At 37.0% G+C, this 27,362-nt stretch overlaps 1 protein-coding gene and 1 long non-coding RNA gene across 30 annotated transcripts in view; one reads left to right on the top strand and one right to left on the bottom strand.

Moving 5' to 3' along the window:
* Window positions 1-594: 594 nt before the first annotated feature.
* ptprc (protein tyrosine phosphatase receptor type C) overlaps window positions 595-27,362 on the bottom strand; it is a 73,348-nt gene continuing 46,580 nt past the window's right edge. For 3 of the 29 annotated variants that reach the window (XM_035415637.1, XM_035415640.1, XM_035415639.1), the window contains 35 exons: window positions 23,226-23,237; window positions 22,755-22,829; window positions 22,043-22,102; window positions 21,798-21,872; window positions 20,848-20,898; window positions 20,603-20,677; window positions 17,896-17,970; window positions 17,653-17,769; window positions 17,075-17,101; window positions 16,047-16,274; window positions 15,517-15,729; window positions 15,228-15,335; window positions 14,813-14,929; window positions 13,746-13,913; window positions 13,144-13,299; window positions 12,057-12,265; window positions 11,049-11,112; window positions 8,489-8,597; window positions 8,075-8,109; window positions 7,877-7,986; window positions 7,213-7,303; window positions 6,966-7,042; window positions 6,736-6,772; window positions 6,507-6,604; window positions 5,803-5,928; window positions 5,438-5,595; window positions 4,858-4,993; window positions 4,594-4,743; window positions 4,024-4,114; window positions 3,774-3,907; window positions 3,207-3,341; window positions 2,993-3,115; window positions 2,394-2,560; window positions 1,750-1,885; window positions 595-1,492 (listed from right to left, as the gene is read on the bottom strand). In XM_035415637.1, coding sequence (XP_035271528.1) covers window positions 1,181-1,492; window positions 1,750-1,885; window positions 2,394-2,560; window positions 2,993-3,115; window positions 3,207-3,341; window positions 3,774-3,907; window positions 4,024-4,114; window positions 4,594-4,743; window positions 4,858-4,993; window positions 5,438-5,595; window positions 5,803-5,928; window positions 6,507-6,604; window positions 6,736-6,772; window positions 6,966-7,042; window positions 7,213-7,303; window positions 7,877-7,986; window positions 8,075-8,109; window positions 8,489-8,597; window positions 11,049-11,112; window positions 12,057-12,265; window positions 13,144-13,299; window positions 13,746-13,913; window positions 14,813-14,929; window positions 15,228-15,335; window positions 15,517-15,729; window positions 16,047-16,274; window positions 17,075-17,101; window positions 17,653-17,769; window positions 17,896-17,970; window positions 20,603-20,677; window positions 20,848-20,898; window positions 21,798-21,872; window positions 22,043-22,102; window positions 22,755-22,829; window positions 23,226-23,237 — 4,055 coding nt within the window. In that variant the 3' untranslated portion in view covers window positions 595-1,180. Of the gene's footprint in view, window positions 1,493-1,749; window positions 1,886-2,393; window positions 2,561-2,992; window positions 3,116-3,206; window positions 3,342-3,773; window positions 3,908-4,023; window positions 4,115-4,593; window positions 4,744-4,857; window positions 4,994-5,437; window positions 5,596-5,802; window positions 5,929-6,506; window positions 6,605-6,735; window positions 6,773-6,965; window positions 7,043-7,212; window positions 7,304-7,876; window positions 7,987-8,074; window positions 8,110-8,488; window positions 8,598-11,048; window positions 11,113-12,056; window positions 12,266-13,143; window positions 13,300-13,745; window positions 13,914-14,812; window positions 14,930-15,227; window positions 15,336-15,516; window positions 15,730-16,046; window positions 16,275-17,074; window positions 17,102-17,652; window positions 17,770-17,895; window positions 17,971-20,602; window positions 20,678-20,847; window positions 20,899-21,797; window positions 21,873-22,042; window positions 22,103-22,754; window positions 22,830-22,999; window positions 23,051-23,225; window positions 23,244-27,362 lie in introns of all 29 variants that reach the window. The other 26 variants (XM_035415641.1, XM_035415642.1, XM_035415647.1 and 23 more) reach the window with 23 other exon arrangements.
* LOC118226216 lies at window positions 13,325-13,635 on the top strand. The gene is made up of 2 exons (XR_004764990.1): window positions 13,325-13,409; window positions 13,570-13,635. It is a non-coding gene; the product is annotated as an uncharacterized LOC118226216 (long non-coding RNA).

Below are 27,362 nucleotides of genomic sequence, written 5' to 3'. Positions count from 1 at the left end.
ATATATGCATGAGTAATGCAAACCATAAAAAGGAGGCGATGACATTCTTAATTCAACAGAGTGGAATTGTGATCCCTTCACCAGGTACCTGCTGTTTGTTGCCATGGTACTGTTTGATTGACAGACCATGATGGTCTCATTCATGACTGTGGTCGTGACCCTGCAGGTGTGCAGGAAGTAGCCCCTACCCACACAGTTGACTTGCTTACATACACTTTTGTGCATGTAAAATGCATTCTGGGTGGATCAGATAAAGAGAGAGACAGGTGTCTTTACCACTGCATTGTGTCTGTGCACCGTGGGTCTGTCTGCCAGGTTTTTATAAGCTGCTCAGAAAAGCAGGTCAGGGAAAGAACTCTCCTATCTCCACCTGCTGGTCTGAGATGTGAACCGCAAGGTACTCTTCCATTGCAGTACCTCCACCTTGCTGTAAGTGGTCTTTGTGGCTGAGTGGTCACTGTACTGTACCTCCTGTTTTTGTTGTACAACCAAGCTAAGCTTGAGTCATAATGGGGGATATTGTGTGTGTGTGTGTGTGTGTGTATGAAGGTAATGTCAGGAAAGAGGTGAAGTCAAACACAGTTTAACAAAATGTGAATATAACAATAAAAGCATTTATTATTCCTTGAAAAAGTACTTTCCAAACACAAGGAATGACATGTTGACACAAATGGCAAAATATATATTATATATGCTAATATTAACATATTAACATACAAATACATAGAGGAACATAAAGCTTCATTTTTTAAACAATTTTTCTAAACACAGCCATACATTTATAAGCCCTATGAAAATACAAAAGAAATAGTTTGATAATATCATGGTAGTTTTTTTAACTTTTACCCACATTTTATAAAAGCAATATACATAAAATGACATATTTCTATACCAAATTAGACTACATAACATCATTATATTTCATAATTTTGTTGTTATTACAATAGCCATTGTTGAGTATGTTTACAAAAAGTACTTCTTTGAACTTTGCCATCATTTTGTCATCATTGATAAGAAAACTTGCTCTTGCATACCATTTACATTCATTAATTTTTTTTTAATTGCAGAAAACAGTTCTAAAAATTGAAACATATAAAACATATACATATTTCATGTACATTAGAATGCTGCCCCACTGAAACAATCAAAACACACGCACACACACGCACAGGGAAACCTTTCAGATCTCAACTAAACCCGAGGGACCGTTCGAGGCGCTCTCCTCGGGCGCTTTCTCAGTGGAGATGCTGGGTTCTGTGGCGTCCTCTTTGGCAGCTTGGGCGGGCTCCATCTTCTCCTCTGCACCTCCGCCCCCCAGCTGGACGTCGTTGGCAGTGTGGGCCTCGGGCTGCCCGCTGTCTGTCGCCGCAGTGACCGTCTTCTCGTCCACCATCTCTACAGAGTCGGCTCCCGAGGCAGGGCTCGGCTTCACTTCCCCATTCTGAGCGGGGTACGCCCTCTCCACCACATCATACAGGAACTGGTAATGCTCCTGAAAACAGGGAAGTGCCACGACAGAGCACACTCAACGTAAAGAACACTACGCACCCATTTTATTCATTTTTAAGTTATGCACAGTATGTTTTCAAATATAGATTAGCATGTGCGGTATTTTCCAATGTTTGATATTTTTCTTACATTGATCGATCCCTATGCTTACATGTTACGCGTCACTAAATAAATATACAAGCCAAATGAATGTGGTGAGTATGTAGCAGGCCTCTAGCTATATGTTCTATCTGCACTTACAAAGCTGGGGATCATCCCCGGCCTCTCCTTGCGCAGAGCCTTGGCCACCTGGAACACGTCGACCAGTTTCTCTGTTTCCATACTATCCAGAATGTTCCACAGCGCGCAGAAGATGCCCGTCCGCGACGACCCGTCACTAGCGAGGAGGTGAAGAAATGTATTTTTTTATATTCTGAGTTTGCTTGATGCATAAGACAACAAAAAGTGTAACATTTAAAACCCTGTTTTTTTCCCCAACTAAACATGAATATGGCATTAATGACATTTGGCAGACACTCTTGCCCAGAGTAATTATACACCCAAGATTTTTATATACATTTACATTTATTTAGATTTCTACAGCTGGGCTCAAATGTACAACAGCTGTTTCCTATTCCTATGGGAATTATGGGAATGGGAATCAACCCCACAACCTTTAGGTAGCAACCCCTGTTCCTTAACCATTATACTACACTGCCACTTATACACTACACATACTACATACTAATAGCTTCGCTGCCACTTATTACGATGCAATACAAAACATGAATACAATGCACAAAGTGAAGATTTTTCCAACTGGGTTCATATATGATTTCTCAGTCTCCAGGTTATGCAGTATTTGTTTGAATCAAGCAGTAAACTGGCTTTGGATAATAACTCACTTGCAGTGTACTACAAGTGGCGCAGTCGTCTCAGGCCTTCTATTGCCATAGCCACATTTCTGCTTGACATTTTTTATTATGTCCACCAGGTCCAGGGGGTTCTCCGGGAGGTCCTGCTCAGCCCATTTCTGGTAGTGGTACTGGTACACTTTGCGACTCTCTTTCCTCTGCAGGGGCACAAGGTTATAGAGCACTGATGTGTTTTTTTAATCAATGGTGCATAAGTGAGCTAATTGCTGGGTTAGCATTCATGTGCTCTGCTCTTTTAAAAAGAGTGAAAAGTAAAATTCTTAAGGTGCCAGATATATAGATTCATGTTTTGAAACAATGAAAACATACAATATACAATTAAAACAATGTATATTATTATTATGTATTCTTTATTTTTTATTATTAAATTAAAACATTTATTTGTCTGAAGTCTTTCACTGGGGATCAGAATACATATAGCATCAAACATAAAACATATTTGTTTTGAATTTGCAGTATGCTGCATTGCGGAGTTGTACAACCAGTCAGTTCTCAAACTAAGCTGAAACAAGCTGTGCAGTACAACAGCATAAGGTAGACATTACTTTATTTCAAACAGAGCCTCGTACCTTGGTGTGGCGTATCTCAACAGAGCGGATGGTGCATGCTGGAGTACTTTCACAGCTTGTGACATGCACCTCGATGTCATCAAACAGCTTAATCTCGTCTCCCCAGTATGGTGAGCAGAACTCCTGTGAATTACAAGCGTATATTAATTCAGTGTTACTGGCTATTCTGCAGCTTGTGATTTGTGGAGCTGGCTGGTGATTGGTGATGACCCACCTTTCCTCCCTCCATGCACTCAGAGAGCATGATTATGATCTTGACTTTCTTCTGGAATATCATTTTCCAGAAGTCTGTGATGGTATCTGAAAGTGGTCCCTGAGCAGCAATCAGACTTCTCTGACCCCAGTAGCCCTATTAGGAAAAAAAGTGCTTATACAGTGAGCTCCATAATGTTTGGGACAAAGATATATTATTTCTTGATTTGGCTCTGTACAATTTTAGACTATGAACGATTCATATGTGGTGAGACTATGTATAAAAACTGTTACGGTATGATTCCTACATGGTGAAACCGAAATGTATAAAAAAATCTAAAATTGTGTACTGGTCCCAAACATTATGGAGCGCACTATATATATATATATATATATGACATTACTTCCTCTACTCTGGGACTGGCATTTATTATTTATGTTTGAAGCACATGCACCCTTACTGTTACTTAGTTTACAGTTTAACTTACATTCATTTATTTATTTTACCAAGTTTTCTGTGATTGTTTTCTGTATCTCTGTTTCTGAAAAGAAGTTTTACGTTAACATGTAAAATTCGGGGATGACATACATCAATGTAGGAAGCATTGATGTACTTTGTGGAATCTTCATCATCCTCATCGGAGGAATATTCTTCATCCTCATCCTGTTCACTGTCTTGACTGTTGTCCTCCTCAAGTTTTACCAACACCCGGTTGTAATCATCTGTGTTGGGATATTTCCAGTAATTAAAAATGTTAAAGACTGGTAAGACTGATCTCTGTGAGCAATGCACTAAGCAGTAGCAAAGGACTCCATTGTGTATACACATTGAGGCTTACATGGAATAATAGAAGAATAACGATTTTTCTTCTTGTTTTCTTCATTGGTTCCTGTATTGAATGTCCTCCAGTTTTTGTACTTTGGTAGCCTCTGAATGATGTAAAAAAACAAAGGTTAAACAAAAATAAAATTAAGAGCAGTCCTGCAGACATTCATATTAATGTTAGTTTGAATTTAATGATTTGAATCGCTTGTGACAAATTTCAAAATCTTTTTTTTTTGTGTACAGAAGTTAAAATGCGAGCAAATTCTTACAATATTAATTTTCAGAAGAAGACTTGCAGGCTGTCTGAGTGCATTACTACTGTAACTGTCTGTCTGTTTCTGTATTTTACAATTCTCTCCAACTGGAATATTAGAATCTCTGCTCTCTCTTACTTACTGTTTCTTCACAGCCAGTGATGCACAAACCAGCCAATAAGGAAATAAAGAATTACCCACTTATAATGTGCTGTCCTATCTATTTTCCATGTTTGGCCTCAGAAATATGCAGTGTGGTGATTAAATGGCCGTTCCTTATACTGTACTCGACACACTTGTGAATCAAGTGTTGCATTGTGGGGGCTAACCTGGAACTCTGCCTCCAGAAGGGTGGGGTCAGACGGACTGTCCTTCTGTCGTAGGGCGGTGAGACAGGAGTGGAACTCTGAGAGGGAGATCTCCGTCTCCCCAAACTGGTTAAACTCAATGAGCGCCTGGTGGATCAAGATGTACTGAGCCTGTCAGAGCAAAAACCGAGATAAGTTGGCCTGTGTAGCATTGCGCATAAGGTATCGCAATCATTTACCGTGTTAACACACTCATGGTCAACATGCTAGGCTGCCTGCGGTTACCTCGACTTGGACCATGAGGCACCGCTGGCGACGGAGCTTGACCACGTATCCGTAAATGTCCACCCTGCCCTCTGCCTCTAGACCCTCCATCATGGCGTCGATGCTGAAGTACGTGCCGGTGCGGCCCACTCCAGCACTATGGAGAGAGGCAAACACATTCACACAAGCAGCCGCAACCAAAAACACAAACAACACCACAAACCTATGACCTCATTCTCATGTCCTCAGCCTGAAATATGTGATTTAACCCTAGATCAGGGCCACTCACATACTGAGGCCCCTCAACGGACTCCAGACAAACCAAACAGCTGAGGAGAGGGGAATTCCATCAGACACCAAGAAATCTCACTAATACTGCTTCAGTTTCAATGGTTTTGACACTATTCTTGTCTACCTCTTATATCAGGCCTGCTGTAAGGAAATTCACCTTGATGAAGGGTACCATGCAGAAATGGCATGCAGCCAGAGCCCTCTTCAATGTAAAAGTAAAGATGGGCTTCATTTTGTCACGGTTGTCATCTCAAGCATCTTTTTTAGGCGGGGCTATATTTAAATCCTTCATTTTAGCACAGGAGCTAACCTGCAATGCACCACAATTGGTCCACTGAAGAAGTTCTTGAAAGCATTGACTCGACGTCGCAGTTTGAGCAGAAGGTGGGGCTCTCCTGGGACCCCGTGGTCAGGCCAGCTGGTGAACTGGATGTGGGTCACCTCTCTCTCTGCACTCTTTTCCTTCTTCTATTCACAGAGAGATCGAGACAGAAAAGTTATTTCGTCATAATTACAGTCTGAAATAACGGCACACAATTTATAGGACACTTAACATCGGTGGGCCCAACAAATTGACTCCTATCATTGGTGCAATGCCAATAACCTTAAGATATTAAACATACTCCCATAAAAATAACTGGAAAAGCAATTCAGGAATGAAAAAAAACAACTCACATTCATGATTGTGAGATGCCGAATAATGTAATCAGGGCAGCAGTCTTCTCCATTGATCTTCACAACAAAGTCTTCATAAATTTCAGTCTCTCTATCCATGGATGGCCAGTACTGAGCGCATTTGTTCTTTAGTGAAAAAAAAACCATACCACCAAATTACTGAGTGTCCATATAATGGTATACAACTGTACGCACTAGTGAACACGTAGAGTTTAACACTCTACGTAGAGTATTAAACAAGTGGTTGTGCAATATTTACTTGCTTTGAATACAAATAACAGAACCCTAAAATTCAGTATAAAGTTAGCTTCACAGGGCAATGCTATAGAATTCATATTGGACATAATGTGTGCTTGTAAGGAATCTGCTTTGTACTTTGTACATTATGATTGGATTGTATATAGTCTGCACTTTACAATGTAGTACTAAAGTAGCTGGATGAATATTTTATATTTTGTACATTCCACAATGTGGTTGTATGCAATCATAATATAGCAAAAACTGTTGAGTGTGGTATGGGGACTGGATTGATGAATAGGGATATAGTATAAATATGGTCTATTGAATGAATATGCTCTGTTCTGTACAACAATGCAGTAATTGTGAGCTGCAATGTATATCATAGTGTAGGTGGATTGAATCTAGTCTGTAGCCTAGTGCTACAAAGTGTAGTATGTTATCTTTTTTATTTATTCCCTGCTTACCCTGTTTCCTTCCTCACATCGGGTCACCATTACTATTATAGAGGACTGTTGCTCCCAAATCATTCTCCAGAAATCAACCACCGTCTCATCCTTGGGCCCTGGAAAAATTCAGAATGTATGAAGTATTACACCATCAGATGAAATATGCTGACTCTGCATTTATTTCCTGACCCAAACAAAACTAAGAGTAAAAGAGTAGCTTGATAATACTAAAGGTGCAATGCTTTACCTTGGGCTGCAATGTACTTCTTAGCCTCTTTGTAACCCTGTGTGGAAATAAAAGCTCAAGTAGTAACGTATGAAATCTCTGGCCGCTTTTAGAATGCTTTCATTTGTCAAGAATCTTTATTGTGACATTGAGATGGACATGCGTTGAAGTGTATTAACATCACTTAAGACATACATAAAGTCAATACACATTTAAAAATGGAAATACTTGATATTAAAAAGCTTTCTTACGTCTATGAAGCTTGCATTAATGTAGTCGGAACCTGCTACTCCACTCACTGAGGACAGTTGAACCCGATTAAAATCATCTGCCAAAGAAATTAGTTCAAGTATTGTTAATGTTTTGTGTTCGTAAGGAGATAAAGGTTCTGGTTCTGGGTTGGATTTAAGATTCTACTGTTAAATAATTATGATACTATGTCAATACGCTTACAATGAGATGGCATGTGATAATTGTGGTGGGAAATGCTGTACTCACATGGTAGGATGTCAACGTAGCGGTTCTTGGTCTGATTGCACTGTTTTCTGGCTTCTTTGATTGAGCATTTGCTGTAAACTCTCGGAATGCTCTGATAAAGTACAGACACCACTTTGTGTTACTAATCATGTAGAGTATACAGAGCACAGAAGACAACTGAAAGTGACAACGCAAACGAGTTGTGACCCAACACTCTTCCTATTGCAATATTTCAATCAACCCGTCAAAAACAGCAATTTAGGATGAAGGTGGGCAGCAAACGCATGCAAAACTATGTGACAAGTTATTGAGGGTTACAATATATTTTTTATGTGATCTATAACTCGGCAGGTCGCACTACCACTATGCCAGTAATACATTTCTTTCTGTTAACAAGGGTTTATAACCTCACTTAAAAGTAGTATTAATATCATGAAACAAATTAAATAGAGATGAAACAAAAGTTACAATACAGTAAACAATGTACAGGAAACGTGTTATTTATTGTGTTCTGAATGGATCTAGAGTCACATACAAGTATAAAGATAATGTAACAAGCAATTTATTTATGTTATTGTGACATAAAATAGGTACTAATATGTCTATGTGATAATGGGCTGGAATTGAAAAGCGCAGATAACCTGAATTCCTGCAATGTAAATCGGAAAGCACCTCCACTGCTTACCTGGAATTCAGCCAGGAAAAGGCGTCCTTCGTCTGCAATCTTCCTCTTGTAGGTTTCCAGGAGGAGCTCCGCTGTGATTGGCTCAATGTTCATCAGGGTCTCATCGTCATCTGCAGAAGGCCAGAGCTCATCAGACACAGGCTCCACAATGTACAATTGCACAGGGTTAAGTGTGAGAGAAACGACGGCGAAACGTACTTATCTGGATCAGCTCTGTCTGCTCATCAAAGTTGCTGTAAGACAATCAACAAAATAACAGTGCATTGGAGCAATTGCTGATAGGACGATCCTTTTAATTAAATTAAATAAATTAGGTAAATATTTTTCTAAATTATGTTCAGTAAGACAAAATACAGTTTTGTCATATAAAAGAAATCAGGCCCAAAGGTACAGTTTGAAGGGCTAAAGGAGACATATGTTGCACCTCTAAGAAATCATTTATAGAATCAGCCATGGCAGATGGTATACTACAAACCAGCGAGCACCTGGCTTAATGCACATGCTGTACATTAAGTGCATTGAATGCATGCGGAATCATTCATTTTGGGAAACAAATGCTGAAAAACCACAGTCAACATTAATTTGCTGTAAGTAGGATGCAATGAAACATACTGTGAGTCTCTCTTCCGAAGTAAATAGATTTTATGTAGAACAAACAGAAGGGCGCAAGCCATGACAACAATGAGGAATGCCAGGAATCCAATCAGGGCTTTTTCATTGTCTGAAAAATCAAAAAAGAAATATTTTTCATGTTAAAATTAATGAGACAATTGCAATGTGCCTTGCAACTTGGAGACAAGCACAGGATTTTTTCCCAGACTTTCTGTATTTCCCAAATTTAGATCAAGATCAAGACAAAATTGCCTTAGTATTGATTGCAGCATGCTCTCAAACTCATTTGCATTGTCCCATGCTAATCCCAATTGCAGCATGCTTTAATCAATAATATTACTTCTAATCTGTTGCCATTATTTTATTGAGTTTATATGGTGTATAATTTTTAACAGTGCAATTGATCATTATTTTCTTACAATGCTTGCCTGTAGTTAAACCCCACCTACAGGATACAAATGTTCCATACTTTGTAAACCTGCTGGTGATCAGGTTTTGCAAGAGACTAAGAGACAACTCTTTATAGTCTTCTTCATCCATATTTTTCGCCTTAGATCTGCAACTACAGTAGCTAATGATTTTGCACAAAGAACAAAAATTAAATACTTTTTAAATGATGTCATTGATGTCATCTCCAAAATTGTCTATGATTAAATTCAGAATTGTTCTAAAGGGATGAAGGTATTTGTATCTGTATTTGTTCAACCAACAAAATTATTTGTATTTGTATTTATTATTCGGACAAAACCGGAAGTAGGTGGAGTTCAACATGGAAGCTGTATCAAATGGCAAAAATTCCAGATTTTTACCATTGTAATCACTGGCACAGCCATTGAGTTATCAAGGCAATAAAGTCAAGATTTTGCAATGAAATGAATAATGAATAATAACCCAGTTTAACAACAGGTGATTTTCTTTTTAAAGGTATATTTAACAAACAATGGCCTATATGTTATATAGCGTTACAGGTTTTTATAACACTGAGGCAAACAAACAGTCAAATCAAGTTTCAAACGTTGGCAACATGTTTTTATAAATGAAAACATAGTAAGTCAGTCTTACTCTGAACTGCATAGTATGACTTGCATGAACCCCACCACCACCCCTACCTGAGGGACACTGAAGTCAATTATGAACTCAAAAATGCTTTCATAATAAAACAGATTGTTCCTCATCTTCATTATGAACTACTGTATGCAATGAACCCCCAATTAATTTTTTTTAAACTACAGAATGTACGGCTATAGTGTGTTGTTGTTTTTGTTTGTTAATATTTTTTATGTTTGACTTGCAAAAGCTTAGGTAAATTAAAGAAAAAAACTGAAAGGTTTCCATGAGTGGAATACATCTTCAGCAATTATGCTTTACTCATACAACTTTGCTTCCCCAAGTTGTATTTTGTAAAGACAAGCTCCTGCACATGAGCTGGGAGCAGTCTGTGATGGGAGACACAGCATCACTTGCTATACTGAAAAGTTGCTTGAAACACTCGTTGGGGGGCAGGTCATATTTCTCAGAGCCACACAAGCCAGTGCTGGGTGTGTCATTAGCCAACGACGTGTGTCTGTAGTGTTTTAACTCCAGAAAGGCCTCGTTTTTTTTTTACTATGTACTACCACTACGCTGATGGCCAGCAGCGTCAAACATATCTAGCATTACAGCCTCAAAGTTTGGTTAGGGATAGAGTCTGCTCTTCTCAAGAAACATATGTTCATGCGAACCATGCCTTGATCAAAACAATTTTCAGAGAAGAGTAGAAGAAGAATTGTAGAGATGCATAAAGCTGGAAAAGGCTACAAAAGTATTACTAAAGGCCTGGGTGTTTATCAATCCACAATAAGACAAGTCAACAAATGGAGGAAATTGGGTACTGTTGCTAATCTCCCTGGGAGTGGGCATCCTGCAAAGAGCAAGAGTGGCAAGAGCTCAGCATGCAATGCTGAAGGAGGTAAAATAGTTTTTTTAAACCCTAGGGTAACAGCAAAGGACCTGCAGAAATCTCTTGAACTTGCTAAAGTCTCTGTTCATGTGTTCACAATAAGAAAAACACTAAACAAGAATGGTATTCATGGGACGACACCATGGAGGAAACCGCTGCTATCCAAAAAAAAATTGCTGCACATCTCAAGTTTGCAAAAGATCACCAGAATGTTCTTCAACACTTCTGGGACAATGTTCTATCGATGGCTAAGACAAAACTTTTTTGCAAAAATACACAACACTATGTTTTGAGGGAAAAAGCATTGCTCACCAGCACCAAAACCGCAGACATGAAAAGTGCAGTTGATTGCGTGCTATTAGTTTAAGAATGTGTTTGTCTATTATTGTAACTTAAATGAAGATTGGACCACATTTAATGAGTAGTTAATGCAGAAGTCCAGGCTCAAATCCAATTCCAAAGGGTTCACAAATGTTTTCTTGCAACTGTGTGTGTGTGTGTGTGTGTGTGGTGTGTATATGCTCATACCTACATACATACATGCATACATACATTTGTATATGGATGCCCTAAAAAGGACACAAGGATTTCAATAAAAAGGAACTGATAATGAATGCTTACAACCAGTTGAACGGGATACTGGCACAGATGGGCTGGACAAAAACTCTCCATTGTAAAATTGAACCTGGAAAATAAAAGGCAACACGGAACAGGGTGTAAGGTACGCAGCACATTTATATTAAAATAACAATGCAGTGTGAATTTTAAAAAAAATCTGGAATAAATAAAGCTATTAAGGCATATTTAGATAACAATAATGTCATGTGACAAAATGTTTTGCAAGAATGATGACTTTAATAATTGATTGGGTAATTTAGTAGCAAGCTTAATTAGCTGAACTCTGTTTGCCTATATTTTATCATATCACATTCTCATTTAACATGTTCAATTAATTTAGATGGTAACCTTTACTCACAGCTACCTTGGAGATTCTGTGTTGGATGGAAGACTGACAATAGTTCAAATTAAGAATACTTAGTATTCAAAGAACCTTAAGAACCTTAACACATGCAGCATGCACACATGCATGCATACATGCATGCAAGTATGTGTACACACACACACAAACACACACATTTGTTTTCAAAAACAAAAAAACATTTTTTTTACAATAATCAGTTTCACATGTTAAAGTTGTAGTATCTAATACCATTTTCTATGGAAATATCTCAATCTATATCTGTTAACTCATTAGTTACATACTCCCAGCCTGATCTTTTAAATAGTTAACAGTAAAAAAAGAAAGCAGTTCAAAGTTACACTCAATGATGAGTTCTAGCACTTTTACCAATAAAATTACATTTAAAATTCACAACTCACAAACTGCATAATACATGTATATATTATGAGCAATTAAGAGTCACATTATGGTACAAGGAACAAGGCCAGTTGTTGTCAAGTATCTGGTATATTAGCATTATAGGGTAAATGACAATTTAATTTAAGTAGTACTGTACATTAAAATATAGCCCTTTATGAAGCCTCCATACACATGCACGGTACATGAGGCTCAATGATTCTTACATCCAAACATTTAAGGAGGGAAATTGTGTGTAAAAATGCACATACCGTGAATTTATACGTAGTTAAATATGAGAGGTCCTTAAATTCAAATTCACATGTCGTTTTATTTTGTACCCGGTCCGGTTGGTTTATTATATTCGCAATGTATGTTTCAAGTGGTCCATTGCGATGGCCATTAAATGAACAGTCTTGAATCTTGAAACTGTTCGAAGATGTGGGTTCTATTCTATCAACCTTCATTGTTCCATTTGGTTCTGTCAGGAACAAAAGTACAGGTGTAATAAGGCAGGAAAATGAACAAATGAAATTAAAAGGGAAACAATGCATGAGTATACAGACATGCACATTCATGGTTTAATATCACATTGTCAACATAGGTAATGCTAGAAAAAAGTGACAATTCAGCACAACATAAATTAGCCATTTAGTGTAAATTGACTCATATTCATGGATTTACACTGTATTATATATAGTTTTACTATATAATAATCTATAAACAGAATGTGTGGAAGGGATATCACTTTAGTTCTGTGGCCTGAAAAATATGTTTTTGCTGTTAATATCAATTAGAGCAAATTTCTTCATTAAAAGTAAAATATTGATGGCCATATAAAAAATAGGGTGGCCTCATATTCACATATCAGTTTTCACAAGCAGATTTCTTCTGCAGTAATGATAGCATAATTTCCTGAACTCATTTAGTGAAATTAGGAATATTCTTTAACAGACTACCATCCAGTTTACCAGAGTTTACATCTGTCTATCTTTTACCTCTGTCTGTCTGTCCATTTTTGAAAGTTTACCATACTACTGACAAATTACTTTGATACATGTTTAATCATAGTGCATCAATTCCAAACTTAAATGAATAGAAATGCTGTATGAAGTGCATTAAGACGTGACTAATTTCTAATCTTGTAATCCCAATGAAAAACTTCACCTTTCGTAGAAAAATTATGTAAACTCTTATACAGAATGGTCTTTTTCTTTGCAAAAGAAAGATAAGCCAATGTTACATTCATGGATATACAAGCATATATACATATACAATCTATTTTTACTGGATATGTACTGTACATGCTTAGGTGCCTGTTTAATATTGATTGATTGCTGATATGAGATTACAACTTACTCCCAGGTTCTGTCATATGCGCCCTTTCGAGTTTGCTTCCTTTAACATCGTTTCCATAGCATCGAAGTTTCAAAACGAAATTGTACTTCGTGAAAGGCATTAGATTGGTTAATGCACATTCAGGCGATTTGTTTTCGACTGATTGATACTTATTTTCTGAGAAAACAGAACATAAATAGAAAATTAAGAAAAAAGAAAAACATGGTAATTTAGTGAGATACTATCAGTAATTTTCTGTACCATTTCATCCTGTTTTCTCAAGCCTTGTCTTTTCAGCAAGCCAAAGAACAGCAAGCTGTAGCAGATTTACTGAAAAAGCTGCATTTAGAAGTCCTACACACTCTTTACACACACTTTAAATATGGACCTTTTGATTTGATTTGATTTATTTGCACTCATCATATAAAAATGACACCTCTTGGCCAGGTCATCATTGTAAATGGGAATTGGTTCTCAACTGATTTTACCTGGTTAAATAAAGGTCAAATAAAATAAAATAAAAAAGACAAAATAGAACAAATACACTTACTTAAAACCTTTTTAACCATAAAAAAGAAAATCATAAATGGGTGGTTTTTAGTGAATCTTCATTTCCCCCTTACCATTCGTTGGTGTTGTGTTATATGCACAAACATATTCACATTCGTTTTTGTATTCCTGTATTTTGTATTCCTGTCCTGTCAGTTTTGGGCATTCAGAGCTGTGGACATTCCATTTAAAATGCGCAGAAGTATTGGTGATAGTTTTTCCAGTCAGCATTATGCGTACATCTGAAAGACAATGATAATACACTTAGTTATAGTGGAAAAATGGTGATGGTACTGTAGTAGCTGTAGCAGAATAGCAGCAAATGGCAACAAAAGAAAATAAATTAAATAATGTACACTATATGACCAAATATATACGGATACCCCTTGTGTGTGTCTGTGTGTGAGTGTGGGTCTGCGTGTGTGTGTGAGTGTGTGTGTGTGTCCCAGAGGGGGTGTCCATTGCCCTCCCCCTCCTCTCTTTCACTAGATAAAATATGTGGATTTCTATTAGTTAGCAGTCAGTTTGGGCAACCTGGCAAGACGTTTGTGTCTGTTAGTCAGAAGTGGGCATCTGAGTCCTGCATCAAAGTCTAGCATTGTATATTTCATCCCTAGATTTTTTAAAAATATTCTGCTGTCTATTGGTTTTTGCATTTTGGTTCTGGCACATCCTTGGATTACTTTGGGACAAACACGCTGTGGTTTAGTATCTTATTTAATTCACGTCTGTAACCTTGTCCATGTCTGTAACCTTAGTTAATTTTTTAAAGGTTGTTGAACCTTGTCTTTAGATTAGACATACATATTTGTTTTAACTTAATACATTTCTTAATTTTCATCTGGTTGTGAGTTGAACACTTTGATAAAGTTTGATCCAACAGTATCAATGAATTATGAATTATCAGAGTGCCAGACGTGAAACGAGGCTGTTAACGATTAAAAATGCTGGGTTTGGAAAATGAAACATATTTCACATAATCCACACTTTGACTACAAATACATAGTTACATTTAAATCAAATTAGTAGTTTATCAAGGTTACATTAACAGTTTTAGTAAATGTGTTGTAGTAAACACGTTGATTTTAAATGTCACATGAGAAAGCTCACAACAAATACATTTCAATATAGATCTACTTACCGCAATTTGTGTCAATGGTTAGCTCTTTTGTGTTTGGGGACGGAATGGTCTTGTTTTTGTACAGTACCTCTCCACTGCATGAGTACTTCTGAAAAGGTTTTAGGTCTTGAAGTCGTACTGAGAAAAAGCAAATTCATTTTCATAATTATTTTCAAACACATTATTAGCACTGATTAAAATATGCATTATGCCAAGGAAGTCAACAGAATAAATGGCTATTCATTTTCATTCTGAAGAAAACCTATCCTAATACTGTGTTTATTAGTACTGGATGTGTATTTTTGGGATATTATTATCACATTTGTTGTATTACATTTAAATAGGTGATGAAGGTGATGAACAAAAACTAATAACCTAGGTAAACAAGGAGCAAGTATATGAAAAATCATGTAATATGGTAAAACTTTAGACCTACCTGTTCCATTACAAGTGTAATTCACAACTTCTATGCACTGTAATTGGATTGCCTCTATTATGTCTACTGGCCAAGTTCCGCTTTGTTTGAGCTGAATATCCTTTAATGCTGTAAAGACAGATACAAGTTATGAGAAGATTAAACAGATACAAAGAAAAACACTTTTCAAAAGCAGGAAATATGATATGATAATATTCTTAAAAAGAATCTAAGATTTGATGATAAAATTCAACAACTTTTGTATCGTTTATTATGATACATGTGTAACAGATAAGAAAAATGGACATACTTGGGATTATTTCAATTGTTTCTGTTTTGCTGAACTGACACTCAGCTGAGGTTATTGTGGCTGTCACATTGGAGCAAAACTCGGTTTGTTCAATCCTACGGCAGCTGTCTTTCACAGACACGTTATTAACTTTAAATGTTACGTCACTGGTGTTCCAAATTGCATTATGGCACACCTTCCTTATTGAAGAGTTGAATTCTATCTTGAGGAGACCTTGGGAAACCAATGCAATATGCAACATATATTAATTATTGCCATCTAAGATCTATAGCTGCATAATTTAAAAGACAGATTAGATAGGGAAATTCCTGGTTTATACCTTTTGCAACAATCACCAAAAAATGAATTTGTTAAATAATTTTTTGTTTAGAGCTCACAGTTACTCCCATTATATTTTCTTGTTAGGGAAACCAGAATATTCTATCCATATCGAAAGGAGGTGATACTAACAAATTACATTAACAAATGAGCATTATTAAATTATTAATTTAGGCCACTCTCAGTGTTTGGTGAAAGTCTCCTTGACTTACCAGAATCATTGTAAGAAAAGATATTGTCTCCTGTGAGACTGCAGGATGATGTTCCATCAAGTACTTTTATGGCAGTGTAGTTATAGCAAAGCTTCATTATTTTGTGAGATGAACCATTGAACGTCACATTCGTGGACCTGTTTTGATCATCCTGATACTCTATTGTATATGATCCACTGGCACCAGTGAGGATTTCAAATCCAAATGGTATTTTTTTAATTTTGTATCCTGTAAGGAAATGCATTAATCATTGTTTCAAGTGTCCACTGTACCTGTAAATGGTCCGTCATAAAACAAAAAAGCAAACATGCTCAATGAATCATCTTCAATACAGACAGTCCAGTAATAAACAGGAATATTCTACAACTGGAAGAAGAATCCTAAGGGCAAAGTAAGGTAGCCATATTTATTTATTTTGCTGGAACAGGTGATGTGTAAGTCAAAGGGTCTAACTGTAAAGCCAAAGAACATGCAAACTACACACCATAGAATTACACAGCAGATACTTCTGCTATGATCAGTGTTGGTAGTATGATACATTTAATTCCAAGAGGATGACAAAGAACATTTTAAACCACTTCTTAAGCAATCAACACATTGTGATTCCCTAATCATCTCAACTAATCATTAAGTTGGCACATCTTATCCTGGACCAGTTTGGGTGCAGCTTTTTTCTAGCCCAGCACTATTACATGTAATTGAACAAAAGAACAAATCATGATCTTTGATTTGAATCAGGTTTTTTAGTGTGACAAAAACCTGCACCCATGCTGACCCTGGACCCATTTTGATCAGGTTAAAACTGGACACCCCTGGTTTATTCATGTAAGATGTAAAGATATTTTTTTATCTGACTCTTAATTGCATAATTGATCATGTTCTATCATTTACCGCTGATTACTGTATATAGTGTCTACATTGATGCCTTGATGATAAGGACTAAAATATATGTTTTACAGTTCTCATGGACTCATGGACCTAGTGATATTATCATCACCATCTCAAACCTGTGTTTTATTTTTACTCACCACAGCCAGTGGGTGATGGACTAGGAGCTGGAGTGGATGAAAGGAAATAAAACAGTTAGAACAGTCTTTTAATGCTTTCCCCCCTTTTTTCCCCATTTGGCCCGCCCAATCATTATTCATCATCAGCACTCGTTGCATTGGCCTCTGCTGTTGATTCGGCGAAGAAAAGGCAAGCTTGTGCTCTCCTCCATAGTATGCGATGTCAGCTGCCACTTTTCATAAAACCAGTGTTAGAAGTTGGGCACATGCATACGAGTGAGAGGAGCTTAACAGGCGAACAATGGGCACCCAGTTGAGTACTGGGGGTCTCGGGCAAGTGATGAGGTGCTGTCACACCGGTTGACTGGCACCCACCGATTCCACGGTGACACTAAGGCCAGTTACTCGGCACCTCTCCAGGCTGCCAGCCACAGTCAGAAATCGAATGGTCTGGATTGCATACCAGATCATGGGGCTCATCCATACAGACAGTACCTTAACAGGATGAGCCATCCAGCAGCAGTTAGAGCAATTTTAAAACAAATCGACAAATTCATCCCAAGGCTGAAAGTGATAAACCCTACGGAGACATGGCCAACCTGTAGCTGAACTAGCAGGTGTGGTAGATGGCCTGAGTGCAGGTTTGGAAGGCGTGGTGCTTGCAGGGTGAGAGGTGCTTGCATTTGAGTAGCTGGAGTTGTCAGAGTTTTCCAGTCCTGAAAATGGTGAATACACATTAAACATGAAGCAGAGGTTCTGCCAATGTATTTTTCACAGGTTCTAATTCGATGGAGCAGCTACAGTACAACATGAATTTGGATGTAAGGGCAAAAGGACATTACCTGTACTGTTGGAGCGAGTGACTGGTGTGGGGGTAAGAGTTGCAGTGGTGGATGCAAGTGGAGATGATTGATTGTCTGAAAGTTACATGATGTCACAAAAAAAGAGCATTATATGGTGTACATTACGATACAGGATGCTAGGTGTGAAAAAATCAAGCCACCTGTTATCTAATAAATGCTCACTAAGCTGCTCATTCTGAGTTGTTGTAATATGATACAGTGGTCGTAGATACAGTGCTAAAATATAAAGGAACACAAGCTTCTTTGCCCTTCGTTTTGTCCTGTTTTTGAATATATTCATATATTTGAATGTAATCGTACTGCCACTAGACATTAATAACCTCCATAATTTCCTCATATAATTACCTGGCACATGGGTGAGCATTAGAGTATTGGAAACAAACTGCAAAAGCAACACAGACTACAATGGCAGCAGCCCAATATGGCTTACTTAAATATGACAAATGTTTCCCCCTTTTTTTTCAAATAATCAATGCATGTACAGTATCCATTTTGCAAGCTGTAGAGGCCAAAATTTTTCCAGTTGTCTACACAAGTATTCATGATCCTGAAAAACTATTTTATCCATGAATGACAGAGCAGTAGCTCTGTGTTAACTGAAGATATGATCAAGTAGTATTCTATATGTGCATTAACTGACAACCAGGGAGAAATATGTATTAATGATAGAACTGATATTTGCTGTCTGTATTTTTTTTTTAAAAACTTGCAGTTATACACAAAACAGTAGTTGGTGAAAGTAGCTATGTCTTGCAATCATGGGATAAAAATGAAGTTTTTGAACCAGAATGATTTAATTCTTGTGCATCTGAAAAATTTTTTTTTTGAATAAGCAATTTAAACTTCAATCCATTATACTCTGTTAAATACTAATTCCAAAATATCAGTCAGCTCCAAAAGCAAAGTGATATAATGAAAATAAATAATATACTGTCCACAACTCTCAGGTTCAGGAATAATGAAAACTATATTTATTCTAACAATGACAGGGGCAGCATTTTCTATTATCCCACTGTCTTTGTTATGAAAGATTTTAATAAATCATTAGTCAACTAAACTGGGGTCAGCTTCAGATCATTAGGTAAGTGAACTGTGGTCAGCTCAGGCTTTAGATCATTAATTAACTGAACTGGGGTCAGCTTCAGCTTTCAAATCATTAGTTAAGTGAACTATGGTCAGCTTCAGACTTCAGATCATTAGGTAAGTGAACAGTGGTCAGTTTCAGACTTTAGATAATTAGTTAACTGAACTGGGGTCAGCTTCAGATTTTAGATCATTAGTTAACTCAACTGGGGTCAGCTTCAGACATTAGATCATTAGTTAACTGAACTTGGGTCAGCATCAGACTTTAGATTATTAGTTAAATGAACTGGGGTCAGCTTCAGACTTCAAATAATTAATTAACTGATCTGGGGTCAGCTTCAGATATTAGATGACTAATTAACCAAACTGGGGTCAGCTCAGGCTTTAGATCATTACTTAAGTGAATTGTGGTCAGCTTCAAACTTTAGATCATTAGTCAACAAAACTGGGGTGAGCTTCAGATTTTAGACCATTACTTAAGTGAACTATGGTCAGCTTCAGACTTTAGATCATTAGTTAACTGAACTGCGGTCAGCTTCAGACTTTAGATCATTAGGTCACTGAACTGCTGCAGTAAACGTACTGTCCGAATGGAATGGTTTCATGGAAAATCGTGCAAATGAAACTGTATCTACCTGTATTCACAGTGGTTGCAGCAGTTTCTTGAACGAGTGCAAATCAAAAAAGTTAAAGCTTTGGACATGATCAGGAGTAGTTAAGCTGCTGTTGAAGTCAACTTTATGAGAAGAATACAGTTGCATTGCTTTTCTCTTGGTGCGTTCACAGTTAATGGCAGCTCAAAGGACAGCTCAAAGTTGATTTGATGAAAAAATACTACTTCCATTGGGAGCAGTTTGCAGTGTTTAGGGATAAGAGAGGTGAAGGTGGCTGGAGGTAAGTCAGTTTTCAAATTGCCATTACATGGAGTTTACGTTTTTCCATGAAAGTAAGAGCATTAGAAACAAACTACGCACTTTACTTAAAAATACCACATTGATTTCAACTAGAAAGACAAACTACAATTGCTGGAGCCCAATATGGTTACTCAAAAATTGCACTTTCCTTTTTTTCTCCTAATAATCAATGTATGTACAGTATCCATTTTGCAGGGTGTGGAGGCCAAAAACAGTTGCAGTTTCCTATACAATTGTTCATGATCCTGATAAAATTATTTTATCCATTACACTTGCGCCGAATGATAGGAAACATGCAGTAGCTGTCTGTGATCACTGAAGACCTGATCAAGTTGTATTCTATATGTGCAGTAACTAACAACCAAGGAGAAATATGTGTTAATGTTATAATTGATTTTTGCTGTCTGTATTTAAATTAAACCTTGCAGTTATACACAAAACAGTAGTTATTGTAAGTAGCTATGTCTTGCAATCATGGAATAATAATGAATTTTTGAAACAGAATGACTTATTTTTTGTGCGTCTGAAAAAGAAAACATAAAAAGAAAAAATTTAAATAAGTAGTTTAAACTTCAATCCATTATACTCTGTTAAATACTAATTCCAAAATATCTTAACTTAATTACACCGGCACGAGACATTAATATCCTCCACAGTTTCTTCTAATAAGTCACATGAGAAGACATTACCTGTTGCGTGCGTGACAGTGGTACGGTTGAGTGGAATAGAAGTGGTGAGTGGATGTGAGGTGGGTGGAGAAGAGGCTGTGCAACATAACCATATTAGTCAGCTCCAAAAGCATCACCACTATCATACATTTTATTAAAAACTCACAACAAAAGGATAGAACTCCAGCCGTCAGCACACAGCATCACAATACAACAATAATATAATATCACGTAGTCCTCGTGCACATAAAGTTGAAGTGTTTTACCTTTGGGTGGGTTATTGGTATCTCCGGATGGAGGTGTGGGTCCATTTGGGTCTGGAGAAACCAAAACAGTGAAAGTTGTGAGAGTGAGCACAGCAGAATGTGATAATTGGTCAATTATTTTAATTTGAGATGAATATCCTCATTGGCTAACAACAACCAAGTGATTTAATGAAAACAATGTACTGTCCACAACTCTCAGGTTCAGGAATAATGAAAACTATATTTATTCTAACAATGACAGGGGCAGCATTTTCTATCATCCCATTGTCTTTGTTATGAAAAATTTTAATAAGTCATTAGTCAACTAAACTGGGGTCAGCTTCAGACTTCAGATCATTAGGTAAGTGAACTGTGGTCAGTTTCAGAATTTAGATAATTAGTTAACTGAACTGGGGTCAGCTTCAGATTTTAGATCATTAGTTAACTGAACTGGGGTCAGCTTCAGACTTTAGATCATTAGTTAACCAAACTGGGGGTCAGCTCAGGCTTTAGATCATTAGTTAACTGAACTGGGGTCAGCTTCAGCTTTCAAATCATTAGTTAAGTGAACTATGGTCAGCTTCAGACTTCAGACCATTAGTTAACTGAACTGGCGTCAGCGTCAGACTTTAGAACATTAGTCAACCAAGGAGAAATACGTGTTAATGTTATAATTGATTTTTGCTGTTTGTATTTAAATTAAACCTTGCAGTTATACACAAAACAGTAGTTATTGTAAGTAGCTATGTCTTGCAATCATGGAATAAAAATGAATTTTTGAAACAGAATGACTTATTTTTTGTGCGTCTGAAAAACAAAAAAAACAAAAAAAATTTAAATAAGCAGTTTAAACTTCAATCCATTATACTCTGTTAAATACTAATTCCAAAATATCTTAACTTAATTACACCGGCACGAGACATTAATATCCTCCACAGTTTCTTCTTACATGTCACATGATAAGACATTACCTGTTGCGTGCGTGACAGTGGTACGGTTGAGTGGAATAGAAGTGGTGAGTGGATGTGAGGTGGGTGGAGAAGAGGCTGTGCAACATAACCATATCAGTCAGCTCCAAAAGCATCACCACCATCATACATTTTATTAAAAACTTACAACAAAAGGATAGAACTCCAGTCGTCAGAACACAGCATCACAATACAACAATAATATAATATCACGTAGTCCTCGTGCACATAAAGTTGAAGTGTTTTACCTTTGGGTGGGTTATTGGTATCTCCGGATGTAGGTGTGGGTCCATTTGGGTCTGGAGAAACCAAAACAGCGAAAGTTGTAAGAGTGAGCACAGCAGAATGTGATAATTGGTCAATTATTTTAATTTGAGATGAATATCCTCATTGGCTAACAACAACCAAGTGATTTAATGAAAACAATGTACTGTCCACAACTCTCAGGTTCAGGAATAATGAAAACTATATTTATTCTAACAATGACAGGGGCAGCATTTTCGATCATCCCACTGTCTTTGTTATGAAAAATTTTAATAAGTCATTAGTCAACTAAACTGGGGTCAGCTTCAGACTTCAGATCATTAGTTAACTGAACTGGCATCAGCGTCAGACTTTAGAACATTAGTCAACCAAGGAGAAATACGTGTTAATGTTATAATTGATTTTTGCTGTCTGTATTTAAATTAAACCTTGCAGTTATACACAAAACAGTAGTTATTGTAAGTAGCTATGTCTTGCAATCATGGGATAATAATGATTTTTTGAAACAGAATGACTTATTTTTTGTGCGCCTGAATAAAAAAACAAAAAAAGAGAAAATTTAAATAAGTAGTTTAAACTTCAATCGATTATACTCTGTTAAATACTAATTCCAAAATATCTTAACTTAATTACACCGACACGAGACATTAATATCCTCCACAGTTTCTTCTAATAAGTCACATGAGAAGACATTACCTGTTGCGTGCGTGACAGTGGTACGGTTGAGTGGAATATAAGTGGTGAGTGGATGTGAGGTGGGTGGAGAAGAGGCTGTGCAACATAACGATATCAGTCAGCTCCAAAAGCATCACCACCATCATACATTTTATTAAAAACTCACAACAAAAGGATTGAACTCCAGTCGTCAGAACACAGAATCACAATACAACAATAATATAATATCACATAGTCCTCGTACACATACTGTCTAAGTGTTTTACCTTTGGGTGGGTTATTGTTATCTCCGGATGTAGGTTGGGTTCCATTTGAGGCTGGAGAAACCAAAACAGCGAACGTTGTGAAAGTACATACGTGTTAATATTACAACTGATATTTGTATCTGTATTTAAATAAAAGCTTGCAGTTATACACAAAACAGTAGTTATTGTAAGTAGTCATGTCTTGCAATCACAGAATGAAATGATTTTTTAAAATAAAATGACTCACCATTTTGTGTATCTGTACCTGAAAAATAGAACAAGGAAAATAATTCAATAAGCAAATTATTGAATGTGTAATTCAAACCATTTGTGAGCAGAGAATGGTATAACAGCTTTTTTTGCATTTTGCATTGACTTCCTGGTACTTGTGTTGATTTCTTCAGAATGTAGCTTGAAAGGAGAAGGGTGGAGTTAACAGTGGTTAGCAACCTCAGAGTCTCTAAATGGCATAACCTGGTTGCTATGGCAATTGACTGCACAGGCAAACAGTGCTATTTCAGCATTGCAACCACAACTTCCTGAGTATTCACTACATCCCCTAGTTTTTGGAGGCATTTTAGTTTCAGTTTTGACTGCTATATATCAAAAACCTGGTAAGAAATTATAACTGCTCGTTTTATAGCCTCTGTTGACTGTATTCAGCGACAGAAACATCTTTCTATGAAGTCCATAATTTAAAGACAACTTATTACGGAGACGAATCAACCTTTATGGGCAACCTGCTTGAGTCTATGGCTAATGCATGCAATTCAAAAGAAATGCAGGTAACACTTTTCAATAAGGTCACATGAATTGGCATTAACTAATGCTGCTTTTAACATGAATTAATGATGTACAAATACATTAACTGACCATTAACTTTAGTCAATTGTTAACAAATATACACTCACCGGCCACTTTATGAGGTACACCTGTTCAACTGCATGTTAAAGCAAATATCTAATCAGCCAATCACATGGCAGCAACTCAATGCATTTAGGCATGTAGACATGGTCAAGACGATCTGCTGAAGTTCAAACCAAGCATCAGAATGGGGAAGAAAGGTGATTTAAGTGACTTTGAACGTGGCATGGTTGTTGGTGCCAGACGGGCTGGTTTGAGTATTTCAGAAACTGCTGGGATTTTCACACACAACCATCTCTAGGGTTTACAGAGAATGGTCTGAAAAAGAGAACATTTCCAGTGAGTGGCAGTTCTCTGGGTGAAAATGCCTTGTTGATGGCAGAGGTCAGAGGAGAATGGCCAGACTGGTTCATGCTGATAGAAAAGCAATAGTAACTCAAATAACCACTCGTTACAACCGAGGTATGCAGAAGAGCATCTCTGAATACACAACACGTCGAACCTTGAAGCAGATGGGCTACAGCAGCAGATGACCACACCCAGTACTAGCAAGTAAATGGTAAATGGACTGCATTTATATAGCACTTTTATCCAAAGCGCTTAACAATTAATGCCTCTCATTCATCCATTCACACACTCACACACCAACGGTAAAAGGCTGCCATGCAAAGTACCAATCAGCTTGTTGGGAGCACCTAGGGGTTAGGTGTCTTGCTCAGGGACACTTCGACATGCCCAGGGCGGGGATCAAACTGGCAGCCCTCCGACTGCCAAGTACGCCCCCAAGTACCTAATAAAGTGGCCGGTGAGTGTATTAACTAATGTATTAGTTGCATGATTATTTATGCATGACCAAAACATAGGGTAAACTTATAATTGTTTAACCATTAATAAATACATTAACTGTTTTTTTAAAATCTAAATATGAATTGCCATTAATTAATTTAGTTGTTAACATGAATTACTGATGTGCAAATGCATTAACAAAGCTGTACAGATTTTTCAGTAATTAGCAGTGAACAACTATATTTGTTAATGCCAATTCATGTGACCTTATTGTAAATTGTTACTAAAACGTATTTTATCACAAAAGTATAACTTCATACAAATTCTTAGAAAAACTGATGTTTTCTGTGTATTGAGCAGCCACAATTTTGTAAATATCCATGACTGCATGATATAATTTTTCTTTTAGTTCTGTTCTCAATGAATCTTGAAAAATCCAATGATAAATGTGAGCCAGTAAGAATAAGCTTCTTCAAAATCCGTAGTTAGAAGCAAACATTGAATTGTTTGATAAGATAGTTAAACTCAGTAATAAAGAAATAGAAAACACAACCGGACAAAGATATCTTTTTACATTTTAAAAGGGAACATTTCATGAAAGCACAGGCTGATGTATACCATTTGACGTATTCCTTAGATTATGAATTAAATGTAAACTGAAACAGACATTTTAAAAGTTTAAATCACACAAAACTATGGGTGTTCACACGTTTTTTCTACTGCTGAGCTATTGCTGTTGCCAACCCTGCCGAAAATTCCACTTAAAACCAGCTATGATTTTAAGATAGTTTTCAACGCTTCTAGTTAGTCATAGCTGGTCTGTGGCTGGTCAAAGCTGGACAAAGCTGATTAAGCTGGTAGAGTATGCTGGTAGTCTAACTGGTGGACTAGCCGGCTATATAGGCTGGTCAGCTGGTGAACAGATGGTTGACCAGCTGAAAGTGTAAAAAACACATTTTAAACCAGCTTGACCAGTTTAGGCTGCTTTAAGGTGGATTTTTCAAAGTTTCTGTATAAGCTAAAGGCAATGTTGAGAATTCGGCCAGTTTATATATTCCATATAGCATTAAGAATATAATGGGCTTATTTATTAGTTAACTGCAACATTAGCAACAAGGCTGTCAGCCAGCTAATCATCAAAATACTTTGGAAAACAGCAAGTCAAATCCATGACAATTACTATTAAAGTACAGTTAATTGGTTAGCTAACTTGCTATTTGCAAAATGTGATTCCTGGATTAAATAAATATTGAGATTTATGCCAGATTAGTTTAATTTGTAATTTTTTGTACACCTTTTTAGCCACACATAATCAATCCAATCAGCTGCAGCAATGCATCCATTGCCATATTCATTTGAAAAAGCCCAGATGTTGTTGTATAAGAGACTCGTTATTTTTCTTTGGGAAAATAATAATTTAGCAATGATAATCCCACATTTACCTCTCTTGGTCCAGTAATGATAAGGACACTCAACAGAGTTTACGGGCTTGGCCTTAGCCATAGATTTAGTTCTGCTCATGGCCCAGATCTGGAACTGCAATGGCCCAGAGCTGGAACCACAAAAGGCATGATCTGGCCTGGTGTGACAATAAAACATCTTTTATTTTATGTAGGTATTTGTTTTACCTCTTCCGCACTGTGACTCTGAAGCCACACTGATACTCCTATAGTAACCCAACTAGAGAGAATAATGTTGCAGTTCACATTTCCTGTAAAGACCATGTCTTGTGGAAGAATAAATAGACACAGGATGTGGGTTTTTTACTCTCTGCTCCATTGTGATGCTGCTAGCAGTTTGCTTTCTGCACTGAGAGATTCAACTAGTTCACCCACTGCAGATCTGTGGCCTTACAACTTGAACATTAGACCACTCTAAAATGAGCAGTTTAAAGAACCTGCATGCGTTCACACTCCTGTAATAATTACCAGCATATGCATGCAAAATATGAATTTTTTGGTCATTGGTGGTTTTGGATTCTTTGGGAAAATGTTTACTGTCAAGCATTGTGTGATAACCCGACTGTAAAATGATGAAAATATGATGCCTTTGTAAATGGTTGCAAGTTGTAATTAACATGAATGTAAATTTTTCCTATAGCTATAAAGTTATATAAATCTTGTAATTGTTTAACTTGTATTGTTGTGTTTTTAGGTGATTAGACACATGTCCTAGTTCTTATAACATACCATTAAGATTTTTGTGTAATAGAGGGCCGGTTAAATTGACGTCAAGCATTATGGAACAAAGGCTAACTACTGTTTTTAACTATCCTGCATTGCATCATATGCTTTCACATTTGATTTGTTATTACTCTGTCATTTGTATGTGTATGAAAAGTGATATGACCCCTTCTGTCTTGCATCTGAGTTCACGTAAAGGGATAATAAATGCAAAATAACCCTCAGCAAAAGTTGAGTGTTCCATAGTTCCTCAATGTGTTTGTTTAATATCAGGAGTGTGAAATCCAAGGCTGACAAATGCAAAAAGGGAAAGATTTGTCTATTTCTAAAGATAACAACCTTCTAAATACCCTCATGCTTTCATGGACTAAGTCATTACACCGTTGTTAGATGTCTCTCAGATAGCAATGGCTAACGGAGGCTAACACATTGTCAATGAGCCGGCAGACCTCAATTCACCATAAACCACCAAGATGGCTGTCATGTTCCATTTCATGAAAGCTTTCTCTTCGCCACTTGTACAGCATCAGGAAATAACAATCACATTTCAG

The sequence above is a fragment of the Anguilla anguilla genome, chromosome 4 (assembly GCF_013347855.1).
Source record: "Anguilla anguilla isolate fAngAng1 chromosome 4, fAngAng1.pri, whole genome shotgun sequence".
NCBI classification, from domain to species: domain Eukaryota; kingdom Metazoa; phylum Chordata; class Actinopteri; order Anguilliformes; family Anguillidae; genus Anguilla; species Anguilla anguilla.
The sequence above is the reverse complement of the archived record's forward strand: the minus strand, read 5'-3'. Positions and strand labels throughout refer to the sequence as shown.